Source organism: Cyclopterus lumpus, chromosome 23 (assembly GCF_009769545.1).
Source record: "Cyclopterus lumpus isolate fCycLum1 chromosome 23, fCycLum1.pri, whole genome shotgun sequence".
Lineage (NCBI taxonomy): Eukaryota > Metazoa > Chordata > Actinopteri > Perciformes > Cyclopteridae > Cyclopterus > Cyclopterus lumpus.
This window is the reverse complement of record NC_046988.1, coordinates 1,104,367-1,128,328: the sequence shown is the minus strand read 5'-3', so window position 1 is coordinate 1,128,328 and position 23,962 is coordinate 1,104,367. Positions and strand designations below refer to the sequence as shown.

Sequence of the window (23,962 nt, the reverse complement as noted above, 5' to 3'; positions counted from 1 at the left end):
ACTGCTTATGGGTGGGTTAATATATATCTGCTTTCCAACAGCCGGGATCAGCCGTGGGTTAGAAATGGCTGGGAGGCCGGCATCTGTTGGCCAGGAGGAAAGAGACGTCGGCCGTCACAAAGAAATGGACAAACTCAATATTTTAGTTCACGTTGTTCTGTTTGCCGGTGGCTCCCGGGCCGTTCCCTGCCACATGTGGCGTCTCTATGGCGATTCTGTACAGCAGAGTGTGTCCCCTCCCCTCCCGGGGTAGCTTGCTTCGTTATGTACATGTGGGGGACAGGAGCTGGACAGGAGGCAATAGTGCTTTGTGTTGTGCGATTGCAAGCTCTCCTTCAGGTCTCTCTCTTGCTCTTGCTCCCACTCCTCTTCCTCCTCTTCCTCCTCCACCTCCTCCTTCTCGTTGGCCTACGAAGGTCAGCGGACCTGGGGAGCATAGCCCTCCTTCATCAGCCCCTCCTCGTAGTCTGTCTGGCACAGAATCATGTTGTTCTTCAGGAAGAACTTGTCTCCCACACAAAACCTGCGCAACACAAAGAGGGGGGGGGGGTTACAGTTTACATAAGCATCAAAGCAAGAATCTCATCATTAGCGCGGAGCTGTAGGCTAGCAGGCATAGCCAGCTGCTAACTTCCTGACTAGTGCTAAAGCTCTACTTAAGCAAGCATACCCCCCCCCCCCCCCCTCCCTGCTGCAACCTTATGCAGGCAAGCTTCTCCTCCAGGAAACAGTCAACTCAATTACAAGGGAGGAGTGGGGGGGGGATACAGGCTTGTGGGGGAGGTGGTGGGATTATCTCTGTTCCAAGCCGGGGTTCCTTTCCACCTGCAGCTCTTACAGAAACCCCCACCGACCTCAGCAGAGGCCCGTCCCGCTCCAGCCGGGGGCGGGGGGGGCGGGGGGGTTGTACAGTTACGCTTGACCTTTCAGCACAGTGCCAAGTGGAGATTATGTTGAACGCGTAAGAGCAGTAACTCTCCCTGTATTGTCCTGAGGGCTGCTTATCTCCCTCACTGTGCAGGTTAGACAAGGTCGGCAAGCAGCGGTGCCAGTGTTTACCGCGAGGGGGGAGTGGGTGGGGTGGGGGGGTGACGGGGACAGCAAGCCTCGCCCCCGTTTGACTTCCTTGGATGTAGAGACTGCCGAGTCCAGTGCTGGAGCTGCACACACACAGCGCGATGGAGCCGGGGTACCTGACCAGCTCGGGCTTTTATTCTGGGCTGCAGGGCAGAGCGGGATGCGCTGCATCCACTCGGGACCAATTAACAGGATTCAAATACACACAAAGTACCAAAAGGTGTGTGAGAGGATGGAGCTTCTGGAAATGAATTCCAGAAGCTCCGAGGAAGAGCTGAATGTGAAGTTGCACACACAATGCTTGAATGGAGCATTTCAGTGACGTATGACGAGAGCGTGACACCAAGATGAGCCACCTCTTCAACAGAGGAGACTTTATTAGACGTTGTGGTTAATGCTGGGATGCACCACCATCCACATTCATCTGGGCTGTGTGACATTGTGATTAAGAGTTTCATGGAGCGCTGTTCAAATCTATTAGTCTTTACTGAGGCCCAGCCACTCCCACTTTAACTTGATACTTTTTGTATTATGACACCCTCGCTCTCCACTCGGAGTGCCCCCCCCCCCCCTTCACAGCTCTTATCCCAGCACTCCACTTATTTCACACGGCCAAATTGTTTCTGCTCGGTGAAATGTCAACAGCATATGTGACATCTGTGCACCAATTATGATGAGGATATTACGCTGGGCCCAACACAGCCGTGTCTAATAAATGACCTTGTGTTGCCCTAGTATTTCCACTTTTTTAAAACAATTGCATCTTTCATCCAGCTCTCTATGCTGACATATTGGTTTGGTGCGACTGGACTTTTAGTAAAAAATGGATTATCAGCTAGCTATTGGTGCTCAGTGCTGATATAATAAATGATGAAAGGATTTCACTGCATCAGCTTCAGCAGCATTAGCCTATAAAACAGGCAATGAAGCCAGATTCTTCCTGCTTTCTGGGCTGATTTTTACCTTTAGTCCAGCTCTCAGTGGACAATTCCAGTTCCACACTGACACCAACACACCAAACACAACACAATGCTAAATATTGAAACAGAAAGACAAGGCATATCTCTTTAGGAAATCAAATTATCACACAACTCTAAATGTATTTAAATGTAAATGTTGTGGTCGTATTATCTCGTTTCATATCTGTTATATTCTATTATGGATTTATGAATGTAATATCATGGAAGTGTGCAAAAACCCCAATCCATCTGCTCAGGAAACCGTGGAAAGGCTGGTGGTTATGTTGAGTTTGATTTGGTTGTTTTGTTGTCTGTCAATGGAGTCTGTTGCTTTAAGGAGAACGTATAATAAGCTTTATTTCTGCCAACCCAGAGCCGGGGATTGTGGGAACAGTAGAAAGACTAACCAAGAGTTTTATTTTGTTTCTGTTGGGTTTGAAGTGTGATCAGCACTAACAATGGAGTCTTGTGGCCTTGAGAAGAGCATATTGTTGTATGTTTTGTACGTTATTTTCTACGTTAATAAATGTGGACTGTTGGTTTTCTTTCTTATATATTAAATAAGGGGTAGACACCATGGTGTCATGTTTCCATCACTGCAGAGTGGAGCTGGGGCCGATAAATACCTGTGAGTCATTTGCATTGGAATGAATTCTGATTGTGACCTTTTCCACACAAGACCCAATCCAGATGTTAGTGGGGGTTTTTGTCAAGTGGGAAGGGGGCTTAAAAGTGTGCATTGTTATTAACAACTGGTACATGTCTCAGCCCTGCCTATGTAGGCCTTTCCCTCACTTCGTACAGTGTGTTCATTAAACACGGGTATACAGTTTTCCCTTTACATATTTTCATAGGAACTACATAATTTGAAGCACCAAGATCTGAAAGTGGTGTTGAGTTGACGGTAAAGACCAGAGCATATGGTTTGATTCATTTTCAAACTCATTCAGTGAACCTTGTGTGGAAGCATCTGCTTTCACTATCTTGTTATTTACGGAGGTTGAGGTTCTTCCTTTCTTTTGCCACCCATATGTTCTTATAGCACGTGTAACTGTGTGAGCAGCTCATAGGAGCTATAGCTCAACCCCTTAACACCACACCTGTTAGTATGTACATCATATCATGGGTTTTATCTTTACAGTCAGTCAGCTTCTCTTCCCCTGTCCCCGCGCTGCCTTCACTTCCCTCCTTCCTCTACTTGGAGGTGACTGTGACTAATGAGTCTTTAGAGACCTCTTGTTGTAGGAGGAAGAGAAAGAATGGCTTCCACAGGCACACTTAAAAGATGTATTGCGATGCCAGCGATTTGCCTCGGAGGCCCGTGTTAACTCGAGTATTCACTTTCCACTCAAATGAAGAAACAGAGAGATTGTCAAAGAGAGAAAATAGTCTCAACTGCACCAAATCTAATTACTGTGAGGATGCACACAGGTTCAGAAACACTTGGCCCGGTGACACTGATTCTTAATTGTAACAGCATGTTGTAAATCTTCTCTGGCAGATTGCTGCTGGGCAATCAGACAGCAGCACAAGGACACGCTGAAGACGAGTGTAATGTGGACAGGATCGTTTCAGGAGGAGGTCGACGTGTCTGCCTGTAGATAAATGTCCATAACTGTAGTTACTGTGCTAAACGTCCACTGCTGATATATTTGAAAACGCTGGTTTTATTTTTTTTCTCCTTCTGACTCAGTCTATGAGGCTCAGTGCTCACAGATGTCTGGTTACTGCCCCCCCCCCCCAAAAAAAAAATCAATTGTTAATCAAACAATGTGGCCACAAATGGAGGAAGCCATCATATTAGCTGTGTTGCACCATCCAGTTTAATACGACCCTGCCTGAGTATAAAGTGTCATGAGACAGGAGTGGATGGTACCAATATTACCTTGAATAATGTATGTTAACTTACTGCCTTAGTCTCCACCACATTGCCCAACGGAAAAGTAGGGCTGCTTGTATGATTATTTTCTATTGATTAATTCAAAGTTTAAATGTCCAATACATTTTATATAATTAATATAATATTAATATAACAATCAATTTACCTGAAATACATATCAAAATGTTCCCGATTAATATTTAAATATGTTATTCAATTCCCCTCTTAACACACACATCCCAGGATAACAGACCCTAGTTGTCAGATACCTGAATAAAAAACTTGCTAGGACTTATAGATGTAATCACTGTATGTCAGAGCAACTCTTTCTCTAAACTGGAGAAACTGTATTTTTATTTCAGTTCTTTACTTAAAACTTTAAATACATTTATTACATATGCAGTCAGGATAATCAGATGATTTTTTGCTAAAGAATGTACAAACCAAAACCATTCTGTCACTCATACATGGCCGTAAAATAAACAGAAAATATAAAAGAAAAGACTTTAGATTTAGCAGCAGAGGTCCAGACATTGTTTTACTGAAAAAACATTTAGAAAATATATTTGAAGTGAGTACTAACAAACATGCTCCAGGTGTTGATAATCCCTATACGTCGTGCTTTGGTGCGGACAAAAAGTCGACAGGACGCTGTCTTGAGGAACGGTCTTGGATGATTTCCCTTTTCGCATATTAGATAAGCCATTTCCAGTTGGCAGAGGTTTCTGAGCCCCACATTGTTGGGTCTCCGTCTTTAAGACTTCCACACTTTGGAGATTTTTTATCGGCAGCTTGTTCTCCAGGGAAATGGATGCTTTTCAATGGGCTCCATCGCACGCTATGTAAATCAACGTCATTTTGTATTGATGATGTTGATTATATCGACGAATCGCACCAGCCCAACAAGGAGGCATGAATAGATTTCTCTGTGCCACTTTCTGGTGCCAGTATTTTAAATGCTGCATCACATTTGCATGTATCAAAAAGGTTCTTCCAAATGCATTCACCCTTTGCATCCTCTGGAAAGGACAGCCCCTAAACGTCCACATTACTAGACATCCTTGAGGGGATGTAAGCGCTGATGGTTACACAGCTTGGGTCTTCAGAAAGCTCAAAATATCTGTAGTGGGTATTGGTTGAAACACTTACCTATCATTTTCATGAGCTGAAAGAAACTGACATTTATTTGTAACATTTTTATTCTTTAAAATGGTCATCTTTATTTGAAATTGTGCAGGATTACGCAGGGAAATTGTGTTCTCTAGTAGGCTGGCTGCACAGGCTCCGAGTTCTCAACACCAATCATACACAAAGTGACAACTGTGTCCCTTATTGGCTATTAGGCCCCTGTCTAACAAGCCTAACTCGTGACATACAAGGCACCAGTGGCTGAGCTTAGCTGTGCTGAACCCAATTGGTGTCAGTCTCTCCTTCCAGGGCTCCAGTATGGAGCATCCTCCCTTATCAGCACTGACCTTCCTCTGCACTGTCACCCATCCTGCTCTCCTCCGCTCCCCTCTACTCTAACCTTTCTTCAGCCTCCCTAGACTGTGGCCTCCAGCTCATCAGGGGGAAATTGGGCCAGCACTGGCTAGATGATGAGGCTGGACGACAGCCCCATCGATTAGCTGTCCCCCAGGGCTGATCTGTGGCTAACTGCTTGCTGGATGGAGTCTCATATCTCTGTCCTTATTCCCAACACCCCCACCCTCGCCAACAGCCCCTTCTCCTTTCAGAACTAGCCTCCCTGTCCCCTTGGCTACGAAACCACAGTGGTGCTTCACTTCCACCAGCGCAGGTAGGAAAAATAACAGGTCTGGCTGGTGGGAAGGTCACGCCGGTAGATTTATGTCCAGTTTAACAGAGTAAGGCCACATTGGGTGCAGACATGAGCAATCAGAGCCAATGTAGGGTCCTATATTTCCACTGATAGACCAGGGACAGGAGCTATTCACTCCCCTCAGCTTGATACCATTTCAAAGTCGTGCACGGACCGAAGAGAGGGGTGGGGGATGGACTTTTGCTGTTTGACAGATACACAAGTAAGATAACTGGTGAGGCTTTTCCATTGATCTTATTCCTGAAGCTGGTTCAGCTCTCAATGCTTCTTTCGTGGCAAGCAAGAGATTGCTGCCAATTTGATGGCAATGATGACAAAGAAGAAGGAAACGGTTGCGATTCATGATTGCCGTGACCGGGCCGGTCTTTCTGTCAGGCACAAACTGGCCTTCAACTTAAGCCAGGCCCTTAATAGCTTAGTAATGACCATTGGAGTCGAGTAGAGAGCCTGTGATGAAATCAGAATAATCCCTGTGGGATACAGTAGGGTGGATGTATCTACAAAGCAACTGACGGCATGGATAGATGCATGAGTGAGTAGTTTTGTGTTCGGTGGGTGGAGTGGCTGTATGTTCATACTTAATTGTAGCGAGCCAACCTTCAAATAGCAACACGAGCTGACCCGCAGGAGTGACGGATAATTACACAGCGTGACCCCTGCTGACCTTGCGATCGCCTGCTCTGTTTATCAGATTTCACATTTTCTGATGATGTTCCGCAGAGAAATCTCTGGGCCATTTGTGAGATGGATTAGATTGCTTTATTGAAGGGCCCGTTGGGGGAAGGGGGTCAATGGGGTGAGGGGGGCTTTCATGTTTGTTTGAGGCGGGGAAACGAGAGGGGACAGAGCGGGTGTAGATGAACAGGGCGGCAGATCGGTATGCCAGACAAAGACCAGAAGCCCATTTCCAGTCAACGAGACGCTGAGAAACTATTCAGGAAATCTTAAGTGAGATCTCCTGATAGATCTAAGGCTGAGGCTGGGAACATTTGTAAAAGGTCATTCTATTTATCTGGATATAAATGTTGAGAAACTCGCTCATGCTAGACTTATTTAGTGATGTTGCGGTCATAGCTTAGATAGCATTAAAGGGAAAAGACACATTTTCCCTTTCATCTGTGGACTACTATTCATCATTCTGGATTGTTTTGGTCTGATCCAGAGTGTTTGAGATACCGGTTGGAGAGATATCTGCCTTCTCTCCACAATAATGGAAGTAGATGGCACTGGACTTGTGATGCTCAAAGCAAATATGAATCTGACAGGTTTTTGGTGAACGCTTCTTTCTGCGGTGACACAGTTCTCCTCCAGCGTTCCTAGCTATACCTACAAACAATAATGGGCTGTGATTCACAGATAACCCAACAAATCAAAATCAGATGTAATCCATGTAATCATGAACCAGACCACAAGAACCCACACAGAGCTGGTGGGAGTGGACGGGTCAGATCCAGCTACCACAGAAACAATAAGTCCACGTTGATTTATTTGTCACGTAACTGGCAAACTTATTTGAACCCAAACAAATATATATTTTTCTTAACCTTACCAAGTTGTTTCCTTCGAATATGAAAGTTTATTTAGAAAAGACTCTGCATGACTATGCATGTAACGTTTTGATGGTAGGCGTAGTTTGATAGAAAGAAATAGTTCCCACTGCTCACAACAAGGTCTGTGGATTATCTTGAGTAACCGGGTCATGGTTTCTGTTCGCCTCAAGCAGAGTGCAATCTACTTCCATTATATTGGAGAGAAGGCAGACATCTGTACGGACAACGTTATTCTAAATTGATGAAGATTACTACAGTTTGTAGTTTTGATCTTGGGGTCAACTGTTCCTTTAAACCTGCTCTGAATTCCAAATCTTCAAAATTCAATCTGGCCTAACAATCCAAAACAGTTCTTCTCAGAGCAGGCTCTTGACTGTAGTCTCATGTTTGCAGACAGATGGTAACACAAGTAATTTGTGTATCAGAACTATATTTTGTTGTTTACACTCCCATTGAAATATCTTGTCTCTTGGATGTGAACTCGTGAATTCAATGCAAACAGATCGACCTTTTAAATTAATTTTCCTGCACAGGTGTTTCTCCCCCAATATATAGAAACAAAATGGAAAACGAAAAGTCAGAGCTGAGGAACAGCTTCAATTAAAGCCGGTGCCACGGCATAAATCTTGGCCGGGCCCCGGTGAAATTGTGATGGGCATCTGAACGGTGCTAGCGAGGCCACAGCGGACCATGTGAAACACACTGACGTCGATTTTATTCAACAGTTCATCAACTGGCCTAATGTAAAAAGAAAGATTTGCTCGCGCTTTAATGGGTTTTAATGTGCAGGAGCAGAGCTGGCCTGCCCTGGCCTGGCTGATGAAGATTAGCTGACTTCTTCCATTAGGAGAGGCTGTCTGGTGCAGCCGGCTGAAGTGGCAAGACAATAACCCAGTGCTAATTGTGCGTAACAAGGTCCTTTCCCTTAAGCATGCGCAATGTGTCTGGGTCGTGTGTGTGTGTGTGTGTGTGTGTGTGTGTGTGTGTGGTTGCATGCGGGTGCTTGTGTCTATCCGTCTGCATCAAAGCCAAGTTTGGGAACAGAGGTGAGAGAAACATAGGACGCCGGCCAACACGTAACCTTCCTGGCGTTCCCCCGAGCTTTTCTGTTTGTGTTGTTGATGGAGTAACCTTCAAAAAACCGTTGATAACATTCTGGTTTGTTGATTAGCTCCAAGAAGATTTTGCATCAGCTTTCCATCAGTGAAAGGCGGCAGCATGGATTATTTGAGGCTCTCCTGTTTGGACAATGTTCCTGCAAGGTTCCCAGAACTATACATTCACTGAGAAGACCTTTTGGGGCTTCGGTATGCTTTTCAAATTTTAATGGCGTGTGAAAACCTCCTTCCGACAGCATTTAAGGGGATTGCAGTGTGCTATTTAAACAACCAATTGTTTCACTGTTCATGTGTATAACTATTAGCAACACTTTCTCATTTGTTCTCTCATTCTCTAACTCGTGACATATCGATGGATGGCCAGTGGCCCGACGCTGCAAACTATGACGCTCTAGGTTTTGGTTGGGTGTGTCAAGGACAGACGCTTATTTTCCACTCTTTACATACAACCATCTTTTCAAATATAGACTTCCCACAGATGCAACGAAATTACTCGGTTAGATTTAGGAAAATATCATGGTTTGGGTAAAAATATCAAAGTTGGCTATGGTTATGTAAAATAAGTATATTTGTTCCATAACTGCCGTAACTTCAGTATGGAAGTTATTTAACAAAACTACGAGATACGCTGACTTGGTTTTACACGAGACAAGAACAGGTATCTCCTGAGTGAAAGTCCTGTGTTTGTTTTAGCTGTCCAACCTGCCTACTACCTTGCTTGGACTTTCTTGCTCTTTTCACTAAGTCAGTTGCTCTGAGGGTCTTATACCAACTCAAATCGGTCTGCAATGTAGTTAGTTGGAACAGACATTAAAGGGTGCCTCGGTATCACAGGCCAAGGGTAATGACCAGGCATCGGTATTTGACAAACATGGTCAAGGTCTAATTCCATTTCGTTGAGAGGCTATGTGAAAGGCTGCTCCGTCAAGCCCATTTGTACAATTATTCGTAAAAAAGATTACAGATACATGAAAACGATCCAGAATTCTTGAAGAGACATTGGGAAGCAACCAGTAGGAAGGAAGGCGTTATGGCCTGTCAGAATGGTAATGAAACTGTTGTCTTTAGGCATGGTTGTCATCAAGTGTCATACATACTGGTTCATTTGAAGACACTGCATACCGCTACAGAGAACAATGTCCAAATTGGCAGCCATTCCTTTTCATACGGTCCATCAAACATTATACTGTCTGGAGATTTATGAGGGATTGTGTATTTGTTGTTGTATGAGCAACTTTGGTCCACTTCAAGAATCTGCTCTCTCCAGTGAGAAAGGTGTCATTTTGATGAAGCTAGCCATTCCAAATTAGGACATTTAAGAGAACAACTTCAAATAAACAAGCACAATGACACAATGATTTTTTCGTTACAATGAAACTTGTGTTTTACTGTTTCTAATACTCCCTTCATGTATGTAAATGAGGGTGGACAAAAGCATTATTACAATTCAATCCACAATAACTATGAACTCAGATACACAATATTATAGGTGTCACGGAGATGGGACTTATTTTAGGGCTGTTGTATTGGATTGTAATAAATTGTAAGAATGTACATAATAAACCCACTGGGTACCAGTGAGGTTCTGTAAGGGTGACACTGGCTTTTATTAAACAAGGTTTTTTACTGAGTTCAATGCCTCCAACCAGCTACCTCTCCTCTGCTGCTATGGGTCCTAAAATCCTGTCTACAGGATGCAGGAGGAGGCCCGGTAATGAAGACTGATGTGGAGCATATGTATGGACATGTAAGTGCACTTGTCGCTCTAGACGGACAGCGTACAGCAGTAGTGTAGGATTGTAATCACTGCTCCAGGTCCAGCAGGTGTCCCCAAGGCCCATGTTGTGTCTTCCTGGCCACTGGTTAGAGTGATGAATCTACAATATGGGATCTTTCTTTCAACTTTCAGCAGCACTTGAGATTCACCGCGTTGCAGACTCTTCTCCCTGACCGGCCATCTGCCAAGACGCAGGTACGGGGGAGGAGCAGGAGTGGCGTCTAATCACTCACCTCTGATTGCAGAGCTGGCACGCGAAGCAGTCCAGGTGGTAGACGTTCTCTTTGGCCCTCATGACCATCTCAAAGGCTGGAATGAGCTTGCTGCAGGCCGCGCAGTTCCCCGTAACGCCAAACAACCTGAGATGACACATAGACACAAAGAAGACACAGGATGTGAGTCATTCTCCCAAAACCTCAGTACACAACAGGAAGTCTTAATTTCATATTCACCGAGGGGTTTCCGGTCCGGATTCTTTGCTCGTTTGTCAGCAGGATCATGGAAAAACTACTGGCCCTATTTTCATGAAACTTGGTTAAAGGCTTCAGCATGGGCCAAGGAAAAACCCATTACATTCAGAAGCAGATCCAAATCATGGGGTGGATGCACACATTATTTTTTACTTATGGAACAGCCTTGGCGGAGGTCTGCCCTTCTAGTTGTTATTTAGGTGTGGGTCTTATGGATCTTCTCTAGAGCGTTCAGGTTTCACACTGACTGGATGGCATGATATGCCGTTTAATATGAAAGCTCACTGCTGTCATACGTGCTCTGATGAAAGCTTAAAACTAAAAGCTGTCAGGGGATTTGTCAGTCCATTAGTTTTAAATAAAACCAATAAAAAGTAGAAGGGCACTTGAAGAGAGCAGACTTCCACCAAGGCCAAGTGCCCTATCTCAAAATGTTGAATAAAGTGAAAAGTAATGTGTATTGAAAAATGTAATGGGTTCTTCCACGGTCCATGCTAAGCCCTTCCACCAAGTTCCATGAAAAGAGGGCCAGTAGTTTGTAGACAACAAAAACAAAACGAAAACATAAACTCTTTGGCTACATGAGATTTCAGTTTTCATAAATGTTTCGGTAAATCAACAGTTAAATAAACACCATTGTCCCAATGGACGAAACAAGTCCATAATTTGTGCACTTGACTCCGCTCACCACTGTGTCCCACACTTGCATCCCATTAGAACCGGAAATGCTCCTAACAGAATTACAAAAGCCCGACTGTTTGTGCTGCTTCTTGGTGCCTCTGACAACCAGAGTGACAGCTGTCAAGGAGATTGCAGTAAACACACTAACATGAGCTGTTGAGAGCGATCTGGTCTTTGAATCAGGCACCAGAACCCGCTGGACCGAGCTGGGCAACAGCAGTAAAGACTAGCTTGTGCTGTAGAAATAGATGGGCCATGGCGCGCACTGCCCAGGGAGGACCCTATTATTTCTCCTCCTGCTCCCGGGACATTAATGTGAGTATTCATTAGGGATTCAGGGCTGTTACTACACAGCGACCTAGACCAGACTAGCAAGGGAAAAGAAAATCTGATAACGAAATCATATAACAAAATAACCTATTAGGCAGACTTCTCCAGGCACTTTTAGCCGTCGTTGTTAAAATGATAAAACGGCATGCCACTCTTAGAGTCTGTAAGAGATCGCAATCTGATAAATGATCTCAGGGCTCGGGATATGCAGGGTTGTTTATTAACCTTCAGAAAGTATGTTTCCCTGAGGCAAAGGAAGCAGATAGATTGTGCCCTCATGAATACCTACAGAATTAAGAGCCACTGTCAACACACCTTGAGACAATGAAGGATATCTCTTGTAACATGGTAGGTGGGAGAAAACAAAGAGGGCCAATTCGATGGATTAGTGCTGACTTAATTAAAAGAATTATGCCTTTTCCTTTGAGCAATCTAAATTTAGATACATTTGTGGTATCTCTTGTCCTTTCTCTTTTCTGCACAAATGTGCATTGCCGGAAGGCCTTCACATGAAATAGATATTTCATCTGTTTCTCTCCTTACAAAGCCGAGTAATTGATCTAAAAAAAACTTTAAAAAAGAAAAAGAAATGATAGATTTAGTGCAAGATAATGAGCAAGATTGTTTGAGCAAAACAGCAGCACTTTGTTTGGCATCTTACGACTCAAAGAGTCACATGGAGCCACCTCTCACCGTGCAGTGTCCTTGTCTTCCAGTAATCTGAGTCATTTTCACATAGCATGCATTCAAGGCTGTATTATAAATGATGGAAGGTATTTGTGTAAAAAAGTGATGTTTTAAGCTTTTTGTCTGCCAGCTTGAATCAAAACAGTCCTCTGTTTCACTGTTCTCGCTTTTGTCTCATCTCCTGCACATTTAAGGTGTCCTGCTCGGCTGAAAAGGACCGACACACTACTTTGCTCTGAGGAATTCTGGGTGAAGATCCTTTTATCTGTCAACAAGCAGTGTTTGTGTGTGTTTCTGAGATGGATAGATGGATGGATGGATGGATGGATAGACAGATGGATGGATGGATAGATGGATGGATGGATGGATAGACAGATGGATGGATGGATAGATGGATGGATATATAGATGGATGGATGGATGGATATAGATGGATGGATGGATAGACAGATGGATGGATGGATAGATGGATGGATATATAGATGGATGGATAAATGGATGGATGGATGGACAGATGGATGGACAGATGGATGGATATAGATGGATGGATGATGGGTAGATGGATGGATACAGATGGATGGATGATATATAGATGGATAGATGGATAAATGGATGGATGGATGGACAGATGGATGGATATAGATGGATATAGATGGATGGATGATGGGTAGATGGATGGATAGATAGATGGATGGATGGATATATAGATGGATAGATGGATGGATAAATGGATGGATGGATGGACAGATGGATGGATATAGATGGATGAATGGATGGACAGATGGATGGATGGATATAGATGGATGGATGATGGATAGATAGATGGATAGCTGGATGGATGGATTAGCAAGAAACGTAATGTGCAAAAAGCTAGACAATAGTGTAGTTTTTGATCAGGCCAATCTATGTCTCATTAACTGAAAGTAATAGAAGTAAGCAAGTAATCAGTTCAACTGAATTTCTTACAGAAGCAATGCCTCCAGAGTGGACACCAACATTAAAGCTAAGGTTATTGGACAATAAAAAAATGTAATTATATTCCTGAGAATATTTTTCAGCCAATAGACACATTGATTTTTCTTACTAAGGAAATAGAATCCTTCTAAAAGACCCACTCAATAAGATGAAATCGAATACAAATGAATAAATAAAAAAATCCAAAGACCCCCAGGGTTCCCAAACCCAACATCCAAACTTCTGGCTGTTCTCATCCACTTTTTCTTTTGCTGCATAATTCATTCTCTACCTTCTCGCACTACTCACCACTCTGTAAATGATTAAGCATCGCCTTATGGGAACAATACATACATTCATTACATACACTCAAATCTTCAATCTTTTTTAATGCCTCCGACAAGCTGAGCTGAAGAAGTGAAGCGGCTGATAGCGGTCTTCAGAGATTTGCCCAAACTGTATCTGTGGCAGCGCCAGCATGTAGCCAGCCGGCTCGCTGGGCTCTTGTGTGGCAAACACTCCTCAACCCGGCAGCGCACTGGAAGCCCCGGCTCACCCTGTGGGGAGGGAAGATGGATGGAGCGTACCTGCCACTCGTCTTTTGCCGCTCCGCCAGTTTGATGCCACAGACGCTAATGGCTCTCAAGGGAGGAGGCAAATTAACCGTGGTTTGGTTGCAATGAATTCAAAGGCCCAGACTCCAACACAATCAGAGGATGACGGTTTAGAGGCCTTGTGCCTGGGACTCCAGTGCCTTTAGCAATGGATTATAATATTATAGTTGGTAATAAATATATACATTTCGAATGCATCTCTCTCAGGCTTACAACAGTAGAGCTGTCTGCCATGTCTAAAGGGCTTATAACTGTGGATCTGCTTAAAAGAAAGAAAACTGAATAACATATGTAGCGGGCTTGACATGCACTTCATATCCATGGCTGACAAGACAGCATGTATATTTAAAGAGGTTGAGGATACAACATGAAATTAAAATTCATGCTTTGCACAAATGTGAATTTGTCGATGCCCAATACCTTGTTTCAGTCAAAAGGCATTCACTATGCATTACAGCCTGGTACGGCTCAGTGGTACCTATCTGACGAGAGAAAAACAGACACCAATTAAATTATTCCACAAGGCTTTAGCCCAGTGGACCCCAAAACCCAATCTGAGTGTGCAGGCCCCCGCCCGCCCATTGTGGTGTCATGTCAATGCTTTTTCAAGCTAAATCCCAAATACAATGGGTGCCCAATTACTGGGGTGTAGGAAGTAAAATGCATAATGCTGGAAAATATACATGGAGCCACAGATACTGTACGAAGACAAGCATGTCTGATGGTGAAGTGATTATATATTTTGAACTGTTAAGTACCAAAGAAATAGTCCCAACGAATGTATTGTGGATTCATCCGTGGGGAGCGACAATAGTCTGGTTTCCATCCAAATACACGAGGGCAAAGGGCAAAACTGCCCCTAAGAAATATAATTTTGCCCCTGATATCACTAGGAGAGGGGCAAAAAATGCCCCCATAATTTCCTCTAATAATTATGATGTTTAATGAAACATCGTAGCACTGACCCGGTCCAGTTGCCATATCATCAGTGTAGACATATTTATTATTTGTCTACACTGTACATATAATTTAGTATTTGTTTTCATTTTCTGAAAAATTGGTTGTAAATTGAATTTAATTAATCTATGTATAGCCCTTTTATTACAGTTTTTTTTAAATTGTTATGTATGTTATAATATATAAAAATCTGAATCTGTAGACTACTGCCTAATAGTCTTCTTTTTGTCATTTGATGACAGTTGCTCATATACTGTAAGCCTAAATAAGTATATTTATTATTTTGAACAAAGGTTAAATGTTATTTCACAAGTTTCAAAAAGCGCCCCCAATTTTTTTATGAATGCCCCTGAATTTCAGTCAGTGGGGGCAAAAATTGCCCCCGAAATTTTTTTTAAATTTCCTCCCCTGATCCAAATGTATCGCAAAGTTTAATAGAACTTTGAGGAAATCCGCAAAAGAATATGGCAAATGAACACCTATTTCCATCTGCAACTGTTGCACGACAAGATAATGTAATTAAAAGAGAACCAATCAAAACCTCAAATGGTGATAAGCAATGAAGAGAACCCAATGGAGGAAATCTATTTGGGGAACTGAATGGAATTATGACATTTCGCAAGTTGAAAGGTGCATAGATAGGTGGATAAAAACACACCCACTGTTTCTGGAGAGAAATGTTGCTGCGAGCATGTTATATGAATTGGATCAACTGAGTTAGAGACAGATGAAAACCTGAACAAATGAAACCAAAACTAGACAAAAGAGAGGAAATATGCTTTTGTGATTTGGTTGAACCAACCCTTTAAAACTACAGCAGTTATTGAACGCTGCCTACTGAACAAACTTTGTTCAAGATGATCAATCAACTCCTCCATCATTCACCTGACTGGGTATTCTTGCAAGGGCAATTCTTTTGGCGGGGTTAATCCATTTTTGAGAGCAGGGAGGGGGGGCACTGATAGCCGAGTCCCTCGAGTCGCCGTTTGAAATTCCGGGGGCGCCTTTAACCCCCCCCCACACACACACACACACACACACACACACACACACACACACACACAAGACCCCACCTCTTCCTATCCCTCCCACCACTTCAATTGCTCCTGCCTCGGCATGCATTCATCAGCTGCCGGATTAGAATTTGTTTCCTCACAAACCATTGATCATCGGCCTATTACTAGGCAAATGACAGTTAATTACCCACTACATTAACCACCGGGACCCGGGGACCGACTCCCTGTGCCATCAGTCAACATGATGAATGTGGCAAGTTCAGTAATGCACGGCCGTTCCCTCGTCCGCCTGCCACGCATAGAACAACCCCTGGATCTCACTTCCAGGCAACCAGGGAAAATCTATGGCAATCTGCATAATCACAGGCTCAGGGTTAATAACAGACAAATGATTCGTTGCATCTCAACATAGGCTTTTATGATGGGGCCGTGCTGCGTCCATTTTATAATGCACCCTGGCTGGAGCCACTCTGGTGTCCCACTTGAAATGTAATCACAGTGAGAAGCCAGTGTTTGGAGTCTGTCCATAAAACAAGGGAAAGGAGAGGCAAGAAATAGTTGGCATGGTTTGCCCATCAATGCTTCATCTCGTGAAAATCTCGATGTGAGTCAGAAAAAAAAAAAGAAAAGTGGTGCTGCAGAAACCTGAGGGGCCTATGTGAACTGTAGCAGACGGGGGAGGGGAAACAGTTAAGGGTGGCAGATATAATCAGACTTGTGCGTTCCTCAATTTTGTCTACCCGTGCACGTGTGATTGTCAGTGATTAAACAACTCTGGGGGCAAAATTATTTCAATTACCACAGGCATGACCTGGGAATTGTCCCTGGGATAAGATTTTCCTCCTTGAGTGCCCCGACTTGCCTCGCTGCCGGCTCTATCAGTTTTCATCTGCACCTGGACTCTGATATCCTAATGATGAATTATGGCCTGCTTTCTGAGAGACTGCCGACCATACAGAGGAACATTCCCCTGAACTGTGGGCCTGAAGAGCAGCTGCAGTGCTACCTAATTAGCTCCTATAGAAAACTCCTCGAAAAGGTCGAAAAACAAACGCCATTCCACATTCCAGCCTTCCACGCTTCTGTGAAACCCTGAGAAGAAGAAATAAACTACTGGTGGCAGTCCTGTCCTCAGTTACCATCATCAAATTAACAGTTCTCAAAATCAAACCCTCCCCTACCTTTAGGAGTATCCCTTATCTAACCCATAATCTACTCACACTAACATCACATCAATTCTAATCAAAATTCCACTGTCCTTAAACGAGAAACGACTCTTTAAAAAAGCATGCTTCAAACAAAGTAACCAGGAACAGGCTTTCAGCACAGTTGTGTTGGCAGTGCTGTGTTTGGGTCCATTTAGAAGAGGGTGGAATGAAAGATTTGGAGCCCCACAGGGGCCAGATGTGCAGTTCGATAGGCACTTCCCCACGCCAACCCACCTGCAAACCCAAGCTGGGTGCCAGGCTGTGGCACACCAGCCCTGCAATTATCTGCACCAAACACGCACGCTCCCATGAGTCATTGCTCTTCACAGCTAATTTAGCTAATCTCAAATGCAGGGGACGGTCCAACAACTGATGTGTCCAGGCGACTGAACGGAAGCATTTTAGTACAAAGGAAAATACCAGTGTTGTGTCCTGCATGGAGACACGATGGGGGCCTTGGTTCTTCTAGGAACGTTTCCTTTAGACATTGTGTGAATGCATTTTGAATCAAGAAAGAACTGGAACAAGGTATTTGGAAAATACTGAAAGAGAATAGAACTTTTTGAAAGTTTGAAGGACATGAAAATAAATAGAAGGCCTTATCTTCATCCAGCAACCAATGGCATGTCCGTTTGCCTCTCCATTCTTACTCTGACTTCCCTCGCCTGCCTGACTGCTGCTCTCCACCCCAAGTCCATTGTTTCCTGTTGAACACTGAAATCTGCCCATCTTTATACAAAATACAGACATGCATTTGTTCATTTGTTGGGGACTGTTTTAGCACCGGGCTAATCTACATGTTGGTACTCTAGTGAGTATATCCAGCAGCCAGTTTTGAGTTCAAACCGATGAGACATAACGCATAACCTGTTCAAACCCATTTGAACGCAACCAAGTCACCTAACCCTAAACTATGTTGAAGAGCCAAGTCTCTTTCAAGGACTACTGGGCTATGAGTGAGGCACAGGGGTCAGTGACCAAAAACTGTTTTCATGTTCTTATGGTCACCTTGCCATTATATTTAAGGCCCCTTTTTAGGTTTTTACAGAGATCTATTGGCAGAAATGGAAAATGATATTCGAAACCATGCTTTCATTACTACATATAACCTGAAACTAAGAATCCTTGTGTTTTAGGGTGCTTATAAGGAGCCCTTCAAATCTACAGAGGGAGCGTGTTCACCCTGAAGGACCAGAGGTTTCCCGCATGCTTGTGCCTGAATCGGATCGCTCCGAAAGTAGTCAAGGTGAAGGTCCCGATACCACGCCGTTACCATGGTTTTGCACTCGAGTGTGCAAAACCATACCACTAGATCTCCCAGAATCCTCTACACTTAATCCTCAAAGACAAACCTGAAACATTGTGAACCTTTAAGGACTCAATCATAGCAACTTGCTACTGATTAGATTTTTACAGTGCAAGGTTTCAGTGAATGTCATGTAAAAACTGTTTGGTAGAAGTTAGTGTGGTTTTGGAGCTGCTTTATCTGGATGTTAGATATGACAACCCTCTGAGGGCTTTGGTTAATATCTTTCTACACACTTTATAACTTAAATGCAGGCTAAATGATATTGTCACTGGAGGTCCTGTCATCATTTTCCCCATCAAACGACATTCCTTCTCTGCTTTTGGAAAAACAAAACAAAGGGCCCCTACTTGACCCCCCCTTAAGGAAATGTGACCACTCTCTTTGGGACAATTAGGCGCTGGAGGAAACGAGACCTCCAGTATCTGTGACCCTCCTTCAGGCTCAATTGCTTGTGATTACCGGTGCCCAGTCTGACCCTTTAGCATTTTCAGATTACACGTGAAAAGCCCAATTTAATTACCGGAACTTCAGAACACACACATTTGCGAGCCCGGCATTATTGTCGAGGTAATTGCTAGACGTGTGAATTGTGAAGTGAATGTGGTGTTGGGAGGTTAATGGCAGCCAAGCTTTCTAAAGCACAACATAACAATTATAGGGTGCTTTCGGAGCTTTTAACATCTATGCACCATTTCATTAAACAAGGTACACACACACACACACACACTTTTATTTGTATAATATTATTTGCTATTTGAACCCTTAAGGGACAGAAAAAATAGGACAAATGATTGAGAATTTAGAAACAAACCAAAGGAAGAACACACAGAAGAAGAAACACAACCAGCAACCTCCTGTTTTGGGTTTGTAGCTTGTGATGGTCATTTGTCTGGTTCACAGCATTTCAATTATTTGTTCTCAAAAGTATCTTTGATAGAAAAGGAAAGCATGTGCTGCTAAACAATTCCAAAGCCAAACAACCAGCATGCGCATGTTATCGCCCATCTGGAGGGTGCAGGCATGACACGTGGCCCATCAGGTGAAGTCTGGCTGATTGACACATTGGTGAAACACTGACATGTAGAGGCATATTATTCCCACCGCTGCCTCCAAGCCAACAGTTGCAAGCTGTCAGCAGCAATATCTTTCTCATATTTATTACATTTCCTTATTATCCTTTCTGCTACGCATCAGAGGAAAAATCGGAACAATCTGCCATCAATAAAGGTCAACACTTTCTCCTGACAGTCATTCTTGGATAATGCGGTTGCTTATTATGTCCTTCAGGGTAATTGGTGGAAAATTCAATATATCTTATTCTTAAGAACACTACCAGTTCTACATTGTATTAATTAATTTCCACAGTTTTTCACTGAGTGTCAAGCAACACTTAGATATCGGATTCTAACGAGGGGAAAGATTTCAGATGGCGACTGTGGTGAAGATTATTTGTAGAATATGATTGAAATCAGATTTCCTGTATTTATAGACCATCATATAAACTTAGGCATGGACATGATGAAATTGGTTGTGATGCTTTTCACGGCAGAAGGCCTGCAGAATAATGACTATTATTGTTGTTATTTATTGTTGCTCAAATTGTTTAGTGAATATAAATTTAGATAACGCTGTAATATCTTATATATAAAACATAGCAATCTGCGATCGTTTTTTTTGGGGGTTTGATGCCTGAAATAGATTCTGTGGTTAAAACAAGCTCACGAGATTGTAATCTTTTGTTCTATGACATAAAATCCATCAGTAAATACAGCACTCATTGGAAAGTCATTGTCGTGGACGTTGAACATCATCATGCTCGCTGTGTTATTATTCCCTCTCGCAAACTATTCTACCTCAAACTTTGCAATTTGTAGAGTTATCAATGTCATCAGAAGAGTAACATGAGACTGCTTGGTGCTGGTGAGTCACACAACCTTGTTGTTGTTGGCTATCGTTAGCTTTGTGCTTCTAGCGATTGTATTCATGCTTCAAAAATCACAAAAGTGGGTTTCGTTTGTGAAGATTATCTTGCTCGTGAGTATCATAAATGTGTGTTTGTCACAGAGAAATAATGTCCTGCGATAATCCAGAATCCTGTGGAAAAGTCCCATTGTCTTTGTATCGAGCTAAAGGTCCGCTGTAAGAGGACACGTGATACTGAAGGGGAAGAACTACATTCAGATTCAGATACATGGATGCTGGCTCAGGGGGCTGGGAGTAAGAAGAGGAAATGTTGCCCCCGACTGAAATACAGGTAGCCCCTGATACAGTGCTGCTGCTCAGTGTTCGTCCAAATGTTAAAACATCTAAATATTCATATCAAAAGCATCCCTGCTCTGTGAGTGAGTACAGCTGGGTATCACAGCGAGGCATTGTGGACAGGAACGCCCACGCTCCCCGGGGTTTAATGGCTCTTTATTGTACGAAAAACGTCGTTATGAGGCAGAAACGGTGTGGAAATGAAGCCAGGCGAGCTGTGGAACAAAGAGATCTTGATAATGAACGGACCAAGTGCAGCCAATTAAATTAATGAGAGCCTACAAAAGCCTCAGGTCTGGCCAAACCCAAATATGGAAAAAGCATTAAAGCCTGAGAGGCGTTCCATAGCACTGTTGTAGAGCAACTTTCAGCAGCTGGTGTTCGGAGCGGCTGGAGGAGAGCTGCTCCATCACGGGCAGGACAGCCCCGCCAAGACCACTGGTCATGTCTAACCTCTGTTGGTTCTTTTCAAATACATCCACCATGTTATTCATTTACTTGACTTTGACCGTGGCATCTCTTAGTGTGCTTCTCAAATGTTCTCTTGGGCATTCAGTGTTCGCTGCTGTGGCGATGTGTGAGGGTCAACGGGGGTCGGGGGTCAGGGGGATGGAGCGAGGGGAGGTGGGTAACATTCGGAGAAAAATACAAAATGTAGATACTTTGAGAAAAAAGGGGTACATTTTGGAGAAAACAGCCCGCAAATGTAGGAGAAAAAATGTTTTCTAAAATTATATAGTCAGAAATTTGCGAGAGAAATTCTTTGAGTTTAAAGTAACGCTTCACTTTGCAAGGTTGGATTGACCTCATCACACCACAGACTCCGCCTCTAAACACTGCGGAAACAAAGAGTTGCAGATTGCAAAATAGGCTATATTAAATATTAGTAAAATATTAGTATTTATTTATCCGTATTAATAATATAATATAAAACATCAGAGCAGAAACAGTAATCTTCAGGATTTATCTGATAACCCATTGACAAAATGTACAAAACATCCCAATCAGCATTATGTTTTATGATCTTTGAGGACCTTTTTCCATCCTACTTTAGGAGAACACTACTGTATAGTCACAACGAAATTCGTGGCAGCTGGCGTCATTATTTATTTTCAATAATATTTTGAAAATTTTGATATTCTCCACCCCAGTTCAGTTTTTTTTTTTATACCAATAATGGCCCTCATCTAATGATTTATAATCAAATGCAATTGCTATTTTAACTCCATATTCTTTAATGCTAAGTACTACAATCATCGCAGAGAAAATGAAGCCGAGTTGTTGTTATGTTGTCTCTGTGTGATGTGGCGATGATTTCTGCAGCTCATCACCATCTCTGCTGCGTGGGCAGAAGGCCCGGCGCTCCCACCCAGTGATCAGGCGTCCTTAATGCAGCGGAGGTGGCTGTGAAATCACCAGACTGACACATGGACACGCGCTCTGACAGCGCGCCTGCAGATCGCTTTGATTGCCTCTTTAGCATTTCACAGATTTAAAAGGTATGAAAACTGGTGGAAGGGGCAATCAATGGCCGTCTGCAGCCACTGCTGTGTCCTCCAGCCTTTCGCCGCCCTGCACTCAGATACACATCAGATACAAGAGGCCGGCAACACATTGATTCTTTTATACCTCCAAAACCAATTATAGATTGGATGTCCTCTCAATAATGAGTCTGTGTATGGATTTGACCGGACAGATTTCTTTTCAGTTTCCAGAGTCTCGGCTTGTAAGAACATCCCGAGATGATGCCTTCAAGAGCCTTTCCAGCTCACACTCGGGTTCAGTCTGAAGATGCAGCAGCGGCAGAAAGCTCTGGCGCCAGGTGACTTAATCAAGTTGTTAATTCCTTCGCTGAGTGACTTGTTTGTTGATGCGCCCCGGGCCAAGGGCGAAACAGTGTGTAGCATTAGCATTCCTTGCTCATGAATAACTCAGGCTGCTAAAATTGTTGCATTTACATCTCATTTTACAACAAGCTCACAGTGCGACGCCCGCAAACTGGCTCGGCCGGGTGTTTACGCAGAGTGCAACCCCCCCCCCACCTCCTCGCCGTGGCACGTGTTATCACAGAGATCCAGGCTGGACGCATCACAAAGCATCACAGTCGGTGGTTATGGTGGAGGAGAGCGCCACATTAAAAGCTTATTATGCTCGCAAAAGCTTTTGCACCGTGAAAACCAGTTATTTTCGGCTCTCCGACCAGAAAAAGGATCCCATGGTGGCGTGTTCACGCCGAGTCGGCACAGAACCACTTGACCGGCTGCAGAGATCCGGGTGGCGTGCGGCCTGAGGAAGAGGCAGCTCTGGATCGGGGGTTGGTGGATGAAGGCGGAGGTGGAGGGGCGCACAATAGTGTGTCTGGCAGTTCCGCTAGGCCGCCCACTAATTGAGAAGTCGCTCAGGGGTTCAGCGCAGGCCTCACAGCTCTGCCTATACCATCCAAATAACGCCTGTAAGTGGGGCTGACACCGACCAATCAGCATTTTGAAATCCTGTTTCCCCCTGCCCTCCCTACACACACACGCGCACACACACACGCACACACACACACACCCACCTCCACTCACGGTAACAGCTGCAGCCAGCTCCAGTCTCCCTGTCTCCACGTCCTCCTCTCCCCCACTTCATCTCCATAAAGGCCTCATTAACCACGGGGTGGCACAGAAGGCCTGGCTGAAGCACACACACACACACACATGTACACACACACACACACACACACACCGCCACGCTAATTGCTGGCAAGCTGAGCCGCTCAGGTTCACGCGTGCTCCCCCAGCAGAGCTGGAGCTACATGGCGCATACCTCCGTGAACATTGTGAGGTGACCTCCTCCACGTGGAACACCACCTCTGACACGAGCGGGCTGCAGGACGACCGCTGTCACGGCCGAGTGACAATTCAATGTGCACGTTTTAGAGTGCAGAGGTAGAAGAAGAATGTAGATTTTTTAGGTCAGAGTAGCAATTTCATAATGTAAAAATACTCCATTACATTCAAAGTTTTACCCAAAGTTTAGCGTTGTTTCCTCACCTTTTCCATCACTTCTATCAGTAACAATAAGGTTCTGGGAATGCGTGTATAAGAAGTCCAACAGCTCAAAAGACCAGAGCAGTGAGACGAGGAGAGCAGAGCTGTGTAACCCTCCAGGGACAAAGCAGAGGGATGAAGTCTGATCGTCCCGACCTTTAAGTCACGTGTTGACGGATTATTTTCTTGATTCATTTATTATATTAACAGCAATGTTAAACACAAAAAGTCACACTGTTGGTGGTGAAA

At 43.8% G+C, this 23,962-nt stretch overlaps 1 protein-coding gene across 1 annotated transcript in view; it reads right to left on the bottom strand.

The window, feature by feature from the left end:
• Positions 1-417: 417 nt before the first annotated feature.
• lmo3 (LIM domain only 3) overlaps positions 418-23,962 on the bottom strand; it is a 39,684-nt gene continuing 16,139 nt past the window's right edge. Inside the window, exons 3-4 of the mRNA XM_034526383.1 lie at positions 10,434-10,559; positions 418-523 (exon numbers count right to left, since the gene is read on the bottom strand). Of these exons, the coding sequence (XP_034382274.1) occupies positions 418-523; positions 10,434-10,559 (232 nt within the window). The remainder of the gene's footprint in view (positions 524-10,433; positions 10,560-23,962) is intronic.